The sequence below is a fragment of the Mustela nigripes genome, chromosome 1 (assembly GCF_022355385.1).
Source record: "Mustela nigripes isolate SB6536 chromosome 1, MUSNIG.SB6536, whole genome shotgun sequence".
NCBI classification, from domain to species: domain Eukaryota; kingdom Metazoa; phylum Chordata; class Mammalia; order Carnivora; family Mustelidae; genus Mustela; species Mustela nigripes.
The window spans coordinates 73,902,415-73,917,372 of NC_081557.1; the positions used below are offsets into that span (position 1 = coordinate 73,902,415).

The 14,958-nt window shown below is 36.5% G+C and overlaps 1 protein-coding gene across 1 annotated transcript in view; it reads left to right on the forward strand.

Annotated features, from left to right (window-relative positions):
* Positions 1-14,958, forward strand: part of CNTN5 (contactin 5) — a 784,689-nt gene that overhangs the window by 732,020 nt on the left and 37,711 nt on the right. Inside the window, exon 19 of the mRNA XM_059391830.1 lies at positions 1,455-1,564. Within this exon, the coding sequence (XP_059247813.1) occupies positions 1,455-1,564 (110 nt within the window). The remainder of the gene's footprint in view (positions 1-1,454; positions 1,565-14,958) is intronic.

The window sequence follows — 14,958 nt, forward strand, 5'->3', positions numbered from 1 at the left end:
AAAGATTAATGTGAATTTACTAAAGCATTTTGAATTAACATAATTATAACATGTGATTTAGTTTTATCAGAAGATAATCATTACTCAGTACAAACAAGTACCTTTGGAAAAGTCTTTCCTGGTTTTCTTTTATAGTAACAAGGGTAGATGTTTTTCATTGATAATTTTCATTAATAATACATAAAGTTTCTCTAGGTAGATGTGTGACTACCTTTCATTAGAAAAACGAAGCTCTCAGAAAATGTTTATAATTCCTTTACTATCTCTAAAAATGATTTTTAAATATTTTAGTTACAACTCAGCTTTGATGTATAGCTCCCTGAATCTAAACAAACAAACAAAACGTTTTCAATAGTTTAATCTGAAGTCTTACCAGTGATATGGGTTAGTATTAAAGTCTCTACAAAGGAGTTTTTTAAATTAACTTTGTACAGAACTGTTTGAACTGAAGTATGGCCTTTATTTTGCCATTTCATTTAACGAGTGTTTGTGACATAGTATTTATGATTCAGCAACGTCAAAGCTGAAAACATTTTGTTCCTCACATACAGTGCAATCTCAAATAAAGTGCACCTCTTGATGGATGCCAGTCAGACATGGTATATTTGGGAAAAAAATGTGAGAAAAGTCATTAAGTGTAGGAACAAATGAAAATGTACTTTGAGCAGTAGGATTGAGACCTCCAGGGATTTTCCTTTTCAGCATATAACTGTCTTAAAAGTCAATGGATGCCTTTTAAAAATCATGATTCCTATCACATTCCTTATACAATCATGGAAATGTAGTTTTGAGGTTGGAACAAGAACAACAATTAAAAGAAAAAAAACTAATGAAATGTTTACTCTATTTGTGCCTGCAAGGTAAAAAATAAAATAAATTAACAATAAAAGGTATTTTGTGAATTAATATTTTAAGTGCCAAGCATCGTGCTAAATGTTTTATATCAATTATTCCAGCAAAAACAAAACTTAAAAGCCTCTGAGAGAAGTACTCTTATTATGCCGATATTACAAATGAGGGAACTGGAGCATAGAAAAAGTCAAAACAACTTGCCTAAATGCAAATAAATAAAAATTTTTGAAGGTGAAAACAACAGCAGCAAAATAGCCGAGCTTGATTCTCTAGTCCATGCTTTTGATCATTATGTTAGACTGGCAGATAATTTGTCAGACAATTTAACATCTCCAGAAATGTCCTGGTTAATACAAGGATAAAGATCTTTGCTTGTCTTGCTAATTTTGTCATTTGTCATTGGTAAAATATTGATGAGACTTGACCCAAGTATAGAAATCCAAAAAGATCATCTTTTTATCTTGTTATGTTTTTCATAGCTACCATAGCACCTCATTTCAAAAATAAGGTAGAAGGTGGTAACACCTGACAGATTCAGGTGCAACGTTTTCATAGACAACGTGTTACCATCACAGTTATTATTTCCATTTTCCTTTGTACAGAACCCAGTGCTGCTCCCACAGATGTCAAGGCTACAAGTATGTCTGTGTCAGAGATTCTTGTTGCATGGAAACATATTAAAGAGAGTCTAGGAAAACCACAAGGATTTGAGGTATGAATAGAATTATTGAAAATAAGCCTTGTTATTTTTGCTACTACTGCATTCTCCTAAAGAAATGGTTTGATGACACTTCAAGAGAATTATATACTTTTGAAATTTTTGCTCTGTGGCAAAGAAAGTAAGAAATGCACTATTTTACTGACATGTTGTTCATTAGCTGGCTTATTTTTTAGTTCAGTTGTTTCCAAAGTACCATATAAAAATTTTTGTTAAGGTGAAAATAGACCTTAGATAAAAATTAGGAGTTACTAGTGGATATTTACTGATATCCAATTTACTGGTCATTAAAAATGTTTTTGAACAAAAAAGTGTTCTGTGTATTTCCTCCTAATAATTTAATGTATAAAACAAGATTTCCTATTATAGTCTTGGCAGATCTTAACCCTTATACTGAATTCTCAAAATTTGCTTGGACTTGGTGATATATACCTATTTATTCACATTACCTTTTGTCCTTTAAATTTTGCTCTTTTTAAGCACAGTTATGGCAGCCTTATAGTGGTGAAAATTTCATAACATTTCAATGACTTCAATGAAACTCCACATGAACTAAAGGATCATATGCAATCTATGAAATTGAATAGTCCACAAATTCAAGATCCTTATTTTTTGTGTTGGCCAGTAAGTGATAGGATTTAGGGGTATAATTTCTAAAAGACAAAAAATAATTACCATCCAACACAAGACCTTAGTTCCCTTCAACTTAAACATTGATCAAGTATAGGACTTGTACACCAACATGGTTTCAGACTGAAAATACATTTTTTAAATTCTATTTGAGGTTTCAAATAAACCTGAGAAATATTGGATTAATATACTACTAGCATTAGATAATGTTTTCTATGATAAAGAATTCAAACAATCTTTCTTAAGAATTACAGTAAGGACCATTGCTAAGAAACCATTATCTATACAATATCATGGATTTGTTTCTATAATACTGCTTTGATTTATTATTTAGAGGTCAGGGTTATAATTCAGTATGTGTCTAATCATGATTGCATGCTTGTTTGATTAATATCTCCTTGCCTTCCCATCTATGCTGCAGAACCATATCTATTCACTAATGAATCTTAGCAACTGATAGTACTTGGCTCATGAGACCTACAATAAATATTTGTTGAATGAATGAATATCTATGCTTCATAACACAAGTGTTGGCTGCTTATGGTTAACCAAAGGGTGCTACTTTAACTGAAAAAATTCCCTTCCCACAATCAGACAACACAAAGCCAGTGATTGACTGAGTGGTCCATTGACTAAAGGAGAAAACAACCTTATGGTCCATTTTATGATGCAGAGCCTTTGCTGTGTGCATTAGGACAAGGCTGAATTGAGACCACAATCCTGCTCAGCTCCCTCCCTTTCCTTCTCTCCTCCCTTCTTTCAGGTTTACCTGCAAGCACTCTCAAAATAAATCACAGGCACTCAAATCTCTCTCTCAAGTTCTGCTTCTAGGGAGCTTAACTTAAAACAACTATGTAAGTGTAGACTAACCTAGAATTCTGAATCAAAATCTGGTGTGCAAACTTTTAGAAAGGCTACAAAGTGTATCCTGGTGAACAAAAGAGTGAGGGATCCAGGCTCCCACATCTCAGAGTGGTGCTTCTCTCACACAATCAGCCACACTCAATTTTTTTTTTTTCTGCATGACATTCACATTCCCACTGTGACTCACTTATAACTAAAGCTCTCTTGGAGGTCCTGCAAACATCATGTAAGGTTTATATTTGTGCACAATTCTTTTTCTAAATATAAGCCATTCGTTCATTAAGTCAACAAGCATTCATTGAAGACTCACTAAGTACCTAACAGACACTAAGTTAGATGGCCAGGGATAAAACAATGAGCAAAATGAAGTCTCCGTCCTCATGAAGTTCATATTGAATTAGGGAAGGCACGTAATAAACAAAAAAATAATGTGTGATGTGATTTCAATTATGATAAATACTCTGTAGAAAAATAAAACTGAATAAGAAAGCAGAAACTGAAAGAGTGTACTATTTATAAAGGTTTGAAAAGTCACCTTCTGGGATTGTGACATTTGAATTAAAGCATGACTGAATGAGGGAGAGAGAGGCAAAGAGAACAGCAGACTCAGTCTGTAAAGGAACAAAATGAAGGGAGTGATTTGGGTGAGATAGCAGTGAACAGAGAGGGTGGTAGGAAAATGGTGGAAAGAGCACCAAGACAAAGATCAGATTATATGGGGTATTGCGAACCACAGAAAGGAATCTGGATTTTATCCCAAATATGAGGAGAAGGCATTAAAAGATCTTGAACAAGAAGAGTCCCATCAATATTTGACTTATATTTTAAAAGACTCTCTTAATCTAGAGGGTAGAGAATAGACTCTAGACAAGAACTCAGGGAGAACAGAGAAAAGCAGTTGTTCCAAACTAAGTGACAATGAACTTGCTTTTTAAAAAATTTATTTATTTTAGAGGGAGGGAGAAAGAGAGAGAACAAGTGAGTGGGGGTGGAGGGGAAAGAATCTCATATCTTGTATGGATGTATGATGGAATTTGAAAATGAATTCTGTGTGAACTAAGAAAAAGAAAGGAATCAAAGATAATTCCAGAGATTTTACCCAAGAAATGGGATGAATAACATGTCATTCACGTAAATGAAGAACTCTGAAAAAAGACTGGATGTTAGTGGAAAAAAGTCATGGGTTCTGTTTAGTTTTATGCAACTTCTTATTTTCAAAAATAGTTGTCAAGTATGTCTTATGCTAAGAAAAAGGGTAAAGATGGAGATTTAGCTCCAAGGAATCATCAGTATACAAATGGCTTTTATGTATATACTGGCTGAAATCACTGAATATTGATAAAGAAGATGTTTCAGAATTGAACCCTATGATGCCTAAACATTTGGAATTCACGAAAGAAAGGGAGTTTGGCCAAAGAAATAAAAGGAGACACTGAATAAATTCACAAGCTAAGAGAAGAATTGCTCTAAAATTCTAAAAATTCTTCTGAGAAATTCAGAAAGATGAAGCCTGAGTCTGCAAAACAGATATGGCAATACAGAGATCCTAGTGACCCTGGTGAGAGTTTTATGGAATGCTGTGATCAAAGCTTGACTAGAGATCAGAAGCAAAACCACTCAAGAGTAACACTCAAGGGTCAAAGCACAACATTTTCGCTAAATGTATACCATTTAAAATGGAAACATATCCCAAAAACTGAAATATCCTTAAGAATAGAATGCTAATAAAAATAAACCAAATTCTGGAATAATCATCACAATGACTGCATTTTTACATTCAAATAAATTAACACAAATTTGAACAACTATTTTTATACTTAGAAACACAGAATCCATGGGCACAGTAACCTATAACCATTTTATAGTGCTTTATAAATTGTTTTTAAAAATATGGCATCTTGTCAAATCAAAAAACCTACAATAGATACACAAAAAATAGAAAGAAATCTAAGCATAACAATAAAAAAACTCATCAAAAAACAAGAAAAGAAAGCAACAGAGAAGAACTGCAAAAACAAGGAGAAAACAATTAACCAAGTGCCAATAGCCACATACCCCTTAATAGTTACTTTAAATGTGAATGGACTAAATGCTCCAATCAAAAGAAATGAAACAAACAAACTAACAAACAAAAAAACAAGAACCTTCTATGTGCTGCCTACAAAAGACACTCATTTCAGACCCAAGGACACCTACAGATTGAAAGTGAAGGGCTAAGAAAATATATACCATGCAGATTGAAGCAAAAAGAAAAATGACATAGCAGTAGACTTTAAAGCAAGAGACAAAGAAGGACGCTACATAATGATAAAGGGAACAATCTAACAAGAGAATATAACAATTGTAAATATTTATGCACCCAAGCACTTAAAAATACATAAAGCAACTATTAACAGACATAAAGGAAGAAAGTTGCAATAATAAAATAAGAGTAGGGGACTTTAACACCCCATGTGTATCAATGGATAGATCATCCAGAAAGTAAATCAACAAGAAAACAGCAGCTCCAAATGACCCATTGGACCAGATGGATCTAACAAATATATTCAGTACATTCCAACCAAAAGCAGCAGAAGTGACATATTCAAGTATACATGGAAGATTTTCTAGAATACATTGCATTTTAGATTGCAAAATAAATCTTCATTAATTAAAAAAGATTGAAATCATATCATGCATCTTTTCTGACCACAACATAAGAAATCACGAGAAAAAATCTGGAAAGAACACAGATAAATGGAAGCTAAATAACATGCCACAAAACAGTCACTGGGTCAACCAAGAAAGCAAAGAGGAAATTCAAAATTGCACAAATACAAATGAAAATAAATACACAATAGTCCAAAATCTCTGAGATCAATTAAAAACTGTCCTAAGAGGGAAGTTTATAGTAATGCAGGCCTACCTCATGAAACAAGAAAACTCTCAAACAACCTAACCTTACACACAAAGGAACAAAAAAAGGGGCAAAGCTCCAAGCCAGTAGAAGAAAAGAAATAATAAAAATTAGGAGGAAAAATGTCATCTTTTACCAAATTTATTTATTTGGTATATATTAACATTTAGCTGGTCTATATATATTTTTAAATTTATTTGGAAAATTAAATATATACTTTTTATAATCAAAGAATGAAAACTTTATAATTCAGTGGCCAAATATGACATTAAGGGTTATTTTAAGTAATATATGGTCAGCAAAGATGATTTTAAATTTATACTATCTCAAAACTGGATAGTTGTTTGTAGATTTAAAAATAAATATGATTTAAATAGGGCTTATAAGTATTTCTTCCACCCTCTCTTCTCTGTACTCTTTATCCCTTTAAGGAGAAATATACCTCTATCCTTCACCTTATCTACCCTAGGACTTATTCCTCTCCTCTCCTCCCCTTTTTTTCACTACTAAAAGATCTCATTAGATAAATACTACTAAAATATAGTAGCTTACTAAAGTTTAATATTTTATCTCACCACTACCTCCCTCCTCTATTCTATCCCAACCACAATCCTAGCTAAATTTACTATTGGTAGAATTCTGAGCATGGTGACAATAATGTATTTTTCTGTCAGCAAACTCATGGGATTCATTTCAAATTTTATATACTTACCATATCAGTTCTACCAATCATTTTCTATCCATACTTTCAACTTTACCTGCAATGTTTGAAAGAGCTAGTTACTATAAAGGCATTATGTGCCATTTTAAAAATATCAGAGACCATGTTTTCAGCCACCTGTGTTCTTTTTCCTGAATTGAAATGTGTGAATAAGATAGAAAAGGTTCTGTTCTACAAATGTTGAATCCTCTAACAAGAGAATACATATTAAAAAAAGAAAGAAAGAAGAAAACAAGTAAAATAAACTTAAATAACAATACATATAGAAGTTTAAAAGTAGAACACACCTGGTTCCTTTTAGAAAAAGAAGGAAGTAGAGCAACTGGATCTGAGTGAACAATGGTGTGAATTAAAAGTAGAAAGTTAGTGGGCATATACAAGATTATGTAGGAATATATGGATTACAGAGTTTTCATTTTCTTTCAAATGCAATGAAAAGCCAGTATGGCAATTTAAAGAGAGGAGTGACAATATCTGATTTTTATATATTTTTAAACACCACTTTGAATGTTCTTATGTGAATAATGAAAGGATAAAAGAAGAAAAGTCTGGAATAAAAGTTAGGAGGCTCTTGCAATAATCCAAGTAAGAAATGATGATGACTTAGACTAAGATCTTAGCAGTGGAGTAAAAAGTGAATATATTTCAGACACAGAACTGACAAGATTTGCTGACTTACCAGGTATGGAGGGTAGACAAATGATTTCTGCATCACTGGTTTGGTCAGATGAATGAATGGCAGTGCCATTAAAAGAAAAAAAAAAAAAGGAGAAACTGGACAAGAGAGGACAAAGAACAGATTTGAAGGTGGGAAATTAAGAGTTCTGTTCTGGTTAACTTAAATTTAACATGCCTATTAGAAATTTAGGAGTATAAGTCAGGTGGGAAATAGGATATATGAGTTTGGAGTCTAAGAGATCAGGGTAAAAACATGAAAGTGGCAGTCATAGAGGAGATATTTAAAGACATGTTACTTGATGAAACCACTTAAAAGAAAAAATTTCCAGAAGAGAGGAGAGGAAAGTAAAGAAAAAGACATAACAGCTACATCTGTACAATCTGTACAACTAACTCTGAAAATGACCTAAAGACTGGCAGAGTTGTCCTTCCACAGCTAATCTTAGAAAGAAGACCACATCTGAAAGTGTAGGAGTGTTGAAGACTCTGCTGGGAACCCCAATGCAACTAACCACAAATAAGAGGGATACCACAAGCATGGAGAAGTGAGAAGATAGATCCAACACCAGATATCCCCAGCACTGGGGACCTGCACTGGGAAGATGAGCTCCCGTACCACTTTTTACTTTGAAAACCAGTGAGACTTTACACGAGTTTTAAAAATCAGCAGCCTTAACTCCTGAATGTTGGAGCATGGTAGGAAACCAAGGCCCCACCCTTACCAAGCCAGCATACCAAAGGACTCAGCCCCAGACACAGCACAGAATCAGCAGTTTGAAAAGTGCCTGGGATATATGTGAAGGAGATTTATTGAGTATTCTTAGAACATGTGCATGAGGATTAGGGGATCTATAGGAGATGTTTTCAGGAAAAAAAGTGCTGGTGGGTGAAGTTTCTCTTCCCCTGCCCACCCCCCAAGTCTAGGTAGCCAGACACTTGAAAGAGCCAGTGCTGACATTCTCCGTTTACCTTGCTAACACTACATGCCCTTTCCCTGCAAAGTGTCACCTGTGGATTCACCTCATCAACTCTGCCTGGCCTTGATAGGTGTCCTTATAAAGCAGCTCCTGCCCCACCATACCCAGCAGGCAGCCCTGGCCTAGAAAGCACCACTCCAAAGTAATTCCTGCCCTGTGGAGGGAGGGTAACCCCACAACCAGCATGCCAGCAATTCTTTTAGGTGGCCCTCCCAGCTGGCTCTGCAGGGTGTAAGCCCTACCCTTTTGGTGCCTACTTGCAGCTGTGGCAAAGAGGCTAATTGCAAACATCGGGTTAGATTGATGACCTTACTCACCAAGAGCCTGAAGCAACTGCATCCAAGCCTCTTAACAGATTATATAACAAACTCTGTCCAGTGTGCCTGCAGCAGACAAAGCAGTTCACTGCAGCTGGCTGGGCTGCAGACAACTGTGCTCAACCACAGCAGCTCACACAGGAGAAACCTATGGAGAATCTTATTCTGGTGACCATGTGGAATTGCACTGTATTTTGCATATATTTTACTCAGGACTTCTTCTATACAAGCCATGACTTTTGAGACCAAGAGACATAGCCAACTTAAATTTAACATGCCTATTAGAAATTTAGGAGTATAAGTATATATATTTTTTTAATTGTAAAAACTGTGTTCATCCTACAAAAAAAAGTGTGTTATGGGGGGGAGGTGGCAGCGCAGATGGGGACCACAGCACAGGCCTCCTCTGAACTGTGGTCCAACAGAGTTTAAAGGAGGGTTTGCAGCTTGGGATGGGGGTGGGAGGTTCTGGGTGAAGACAGAGGAGGAGGGGGAGGAAGGGGCCCTTCCTGGGAGGTCCGTGTCCACCAGAGTTAGAGGTGGGTCAGGGGCAGGGGGGACCCCGATAGGGGAGGGTTGTACGGAGTGGGAGAGCCTGGGGGGAGGTAGGGGTTATAGTGGGGGAGCAGCTCTCCCTGGAGCCGGGGGTTACTCTGAGGGAGTAACAAACAAACATAGAAAGTTAGACAAAATGAATAGAGAGAAGAATATGTCCTAACTGCAAGAACACAACAAAATTATAGTAAAAGAGTTAAACAAAATGAAGATAAGCAATATTCCTAATAAAGAATTCAAAGTAATGGTCAAAAAGATATTCACTGGACTTGAGAAAAAAGTAGAGTCTCAGTGAGAACTTCAACAAATAGAAAATATAGAAAAGAATGAGCAGAGCTGAAGAATTCCAAAACTGAAAAGAAGAATACACTAGGGGGGATCAAAACCAGATTAGAAGATGCAGAAGAATGGATCCGTGATCTGGAAAACAGAGCAATGAAATGCACCCAAGCTGAACAGCAAAAAGAATAACTAAAAATGAAAATAGATTAAAAGAACTCTGCAACAACATCAAATGTACTAACATTCACATTACAGAGATCCCAGAAGATGAAGAGAGAGAGAAGGAAGAAAACTTACTTGAAGAAACAATAGCTGAAAATGTTCCTAATCTGAGGGAAAAAAAGGCATCCAGTTATAGAAAACACACAGAGCTCCTAACAAGAAGAAGCCAAGGAGGTCCACACTAAGACATGTAATAATTAAACTAACAAAAAATAATGATAAAGAGATAATTTTAAAGCAACAAGGAATAAGGAAATAGTTACATACAAGTGAAACCCCAGAAGGCTAGCAACTGATTTTTCAGCAGAAACTTCAGGCCAGAAGGGAGTGGTATGATTATATTAAAATTCTGAAAGGAAAAAATCTGCAATCAAAAATATTCTACACAGCAAGATTGTAACTCAAAATAGGCAAGATAAAGAGTTTCAAACAAAATTTAAAACAAACAAAATTTAAAGGAGTTCATGACCACTATATCACCCTTATAAGAAATGTTAAGAGGGATTTTTTTTAATTTTTTAAAATTTTTTCAATTTGTTTATTTTCAGAAAAACAGCATTCATTATTTTTTCACCACACCCAGTGCTCCATGCAATCTGTGCCCTCTATAATACCCACCACCTGGTACCCAAACCTCCCACCCACCCACCCCCGCCACATCAAACCCCTCAGATTGTTTTTCAGAGTCCATAGTCTCTCGTGATTCACTTCCCCTTCCAATTTACCTCAACTCCCTTCTCCTCTCTAACACCCCTTGTCCTCCATGATATTTGTTATGCTCCACAAATAAGTGAAACCATGTGATAATTGACTCTCTCTGCTTGACTTATTTCACTCAGCATAATCTCTTCCAGTCCCATCCATGTTGCTACAAAAGTTGGGTATTCATCCTTTCTGATGAAGGCATAATACTCCATAGTGTATATGGACCACATCTTCCTTATCCATTCGTCCGTTGAAGGGCATCTTGGTTCTTTCAATAGTGTGGCGACCATGGCCATTGCTGCTATAAACGTTGGGGTACAGATGGCCCTTCTTTTCACTACATCTGTATCCTTGGGGTAAATACCCAGGAGTGCAATTGCAGGGTCATAGGAAGCTCTATTTTTAATTTCTTGAGGAATCTCCACACTGTTCTCCAAAGTGGCTGCACCAACTTGCATTCCCACCAACAGTGTAAGAGGGTTCCCCTTTCTCTACATCCTCTCCAACACATGTTGTTTCCTGTTTTGTTAATTTTGGCCATTCTAACTGGTGTAAGGTGATATCTCAATGTGGTTTTAATTTGAATCTCCCTGAGGGCTAATGATGATGAACATTTTTTCCTGTGTCTGATAGCCATTTGTATGTCTTGATTGGAGAAGTGTCTGTTCAGATCTTCTGCCCATTTTTTGATATGTTTGCCTGTTTTGTGTGTTGAGTTTGAGGAGTTCATTATAGATCCTGGATATCAACCTTTGGTCTGTACTGTCATTTGCAAATATCTTCTCCCATTCCGTGGGTTGCCTCTTTGTTTTTTTGACTGTTTCCTTTGCTGTGCAGAAACTTTTGATTTTGATGAAGTCCCAAAAGTTTATTTTTGCTTTTGTTTCCTTTGCCTTTGGAGACATATCTTGAAAGAAGTTGCTGTGGCTGATATCTAAGAGATTACTGCCTACGTTGTCCTCTAGGATTCTGATGGATTCCTGTCTCATGTTGAGGTCTTTTATCCATTTTGAGATGATCTTTGTGTACGGTGTAAGAGAATGGTCGACTTTCACTCTTCTACATATAGCTGTCCAGTTTTCCCAGCACCATTTATTGAAGAGACTGTCTTTTTTCCACTGTATATTTTTTCCTGTTTTGTCAAAGATTAATTGACCATAGAGTTGAGGGTCCTTATCTGGGCTCTCTACTCTGTTCCACTGGTCTATGTGTCTGTTTTTATGCCAGTACCATGCTGTCTTGGTGATCACAGCTTTGTAATAAAGCTTGAAATCAGGTAACGTGATGCCCCCAGCTTTATTTTTGTTTTTCAACATTTCCTTAGCGATACAGGGTCTCTTCTGATTCCATACAAATTTTAGGATTATTTGCTCCAGCTCTTTGAAGAATACCGGTAGAATTTTGATTGGAATAGCATTAAAAGTATAGATTGCTCTAGGCAGTATAGACATTTTAACAATGTTTATTCTTCCAATCCAAGAGCGTGGAATGGTCTTCTATCTATTTGTGTCTTCTTCAATTTCTTTCATGAGTGTTCTGTAGTTCCTTGAGTACAGATCCTTTACCTCTTTGGTTAGGTTTATTCCCAGGTATCTTATGGTTCTTGGTGCTATAGTAAATGGAATCAATTCTCTAATTTCCCTTTCTGTATTTTCATAGTTCGTGTATAAGAAAGCCACTGATTTCTGCACATTGACTTTGTATCCTGCCACGTTGCTGAATTGCTGTATGAGTTCTAGTAGTTTGGGGGTGGAGTCTTTTGGGTTTTCCATATAAAGAATCATGTCATCTGCGAAGAGAGAGAGTTTGACTTCTTCATTACCAATTTGGATACCTTTTATTTCTCTTTGTTGTCTGAGTGCTGTTGCTAGGACTTCTAATACTATGTTGACCAAGAGTGGTGAAAGTGGGCATCCTTGTCTTGTTCCTGATCTCAACGGGAAGGCTGCAAGCTTTTTCCCATTGAGGATGATATTTGCTGTGGGTCTTTCATAGATAGATTTGATGAAGTTCAGGAATGTTCCCTCTATCCCTATACTTTGAAGCATTTTAATCAGGAACGGATGCTGGATTTTGTCAAATGCTTTTTCTGCATCAATTGAGAGGACCATCTGGTTCTTCTCTCTTCTCATATTAATTTGTTGTATCACATTGATTGATTAGCGAATGTGGAACCACCCTTGTAGCCCAGGGATGAATCCCACCTGATCATGGTGGATAATCTTTTTAATGTGCTGTTGGATCCTGTTTGCTAGGATCTTGTTGAGAATCTTAGCATCCATATTCATCAGTGATATTGGTCTAAAATCCTCCTTTTTGGTAGGGTCTTTGCCTGGTTTGGGGATCAGGATAATGCTGGCTTCATAGAAAGAATCTGGAAGTTTTCCTTCTGCTTCAATTTTTTGAAACAGCTTCAGGAGAATAGGTGTTATTTCTTCTTTGAAGGTTGGGTAGAATTCCCCAGGGAATCCATCAGGTCCTGGGCTCTTGTTTTTTTGGAGGTTGTTGATCATTACTTCAATCTCGTTATTAGATATTGGTCTATTCGGGTTGTCAATTTCTTCCTGGTTCAATTTTGGTAGTTTATAGTTTTCCAGGAATGCATCCATTTCATCTAGGTTGCTAAGCTTATTGGCATATAACTGTTGATAATAACTGCTGATGATTGTTTCTACTTACTTGGTGTTCGTTGTGATCTCTCCCTTTTCATTCATAATTTTATGAATTTGGGCTTTCTCTCTTTTCTTTTGGATTAGTGTGGCCAATGGTTTATCGATCTTATGGATTCTTTCAAAAAACCAGCTTCTAGTTTCATTGATACGTTCTACTGTATCTCTGGTTTCTACCTCATTGATCTCAGCTCTAATCTTGATGATTTCCCTTCTTATGTGTGGAGTTGGTTTGATTTGTTGTTGATTCTCCAGTTCATTAAAGTGTAGAGACAGCTGGTGTGTTCTGGATTTTTCAGTTTTTTGGGGGGAGGCTTGGATGGCTAAGTCTTACCCCTTAGGACCGCCTTTGCTGTATCCCATAAATTTTGGGCTGAAGTGTCTTCATTCTCATTGGTTTCCATGAATTGTTTCAGTTCTTCTTTGATCTCCTGGTTGATCCAAGCATTCTTAAGCAAGGTGGTCTTTAGCTTCCAGGTGTTTGAGTTCCTTCTCAACTTTTCCTTGTGATTGAGCTCCAGTTTCAAAGCATTGTGATCTGAAAATATGCAGGGAATATTCTCAGTCTTTTGGTATTGGTTGAGCCCTGATTTGTGGCCCAGTATGTGGTCTATTCTGGAGAAGGTTCCATGTGTACTTGAGAAGAATGAGTATTCTGTTGTTTTAGGGTGGAATGTTCTGTATATATCTATGATGTTCATCTGGTCCAATGTGTCATTCAATGCTCTTGTTTCTTTATTGATTTTCTGCTTCGATGATCTGTCTATTTCTGAGAGAGGTGTGTTAAGATCTCCTACGATTAGTGTATTCATATCAATATGACTCTTTATCTTGATTAACAGTTTTCTTAAGTAATTGGCTGCTCCCGTATTGGGAGCATAGATATTTACAATTGTTAGATCATCTTGGTGGATAGTCCCTTTAAGGATTATGTAGTGTCCTTCTGTATCTCTGACTACAGTCTTTAGTTTGAAGTCTAATTTATCTGCTATGAGAATCGCTACCCCAGCCTTCTTTTGAGGCCCATTGTCATGAAAGATGCTTCTCCATCCCTTCACTTTCAGTCTGGGTGTACATTTAGGTTCAAAATGGGTCTCTTGTAGACAACATATGGATGGGTCCTGTCGTTTTATCCAATCTGCAACCCCGTGCCATTTTATGGGTGCATTTAGGCCATTCACATTGATAGTGATTATTGATAGATAAGTTTTTATTGAAATCGAGTTACCTTTGAAGTCTTTCTTTCTGTAGATTGTCTCTATATTTCTATTCAATGCTATTCTTGGGATTTTTCCTCTTTTATAGAACCCCCCTTAATATTTCCTGCAGTGTTGGCTTGGTGGTTGCATAGTCTTTTAAGCCTTGCCAGTCTTGGAAACTCTTTATCTCTCCATCCATTTTGAATGTCAGTCTTTTTGGGTAAAGTATTCTTGGCTGCATGTTCTTCTCATTTAGTGCCCTGAATAGATCTTGCCAGCCTCTTCTGGCTTGCCAGGTCTCTGTGAACAGGTCTGACGTTATGCTGATGGGCTTCCCTCTGTAAGTAAGGAGCCTCTTTGCCCTGGCGGCTTTCAAGAGATTACACCTACAATTATAATTCCTCAATTTGACTATCAGGTGTCGTGATTTTTTTTTGGAATGTATAATCTTGGGTGGAGACCATTCAGCCTCTAGTACATGAACGCTGGTTCCATTCACGAGATTGGGAAATTTTTCATGAAGGACTTGTTCCACTATATCTTCTACACTTCTTTCTTTCTCCTCCCCTTAAGGGATTCCAATAATTCTGACATTGGAACGCTTCATGGCATCATTTATTTCCCTGATTCTGTTTTTGTGGTTTCTAAGCTGTTTGTTCCAGGCTTCCTCCTG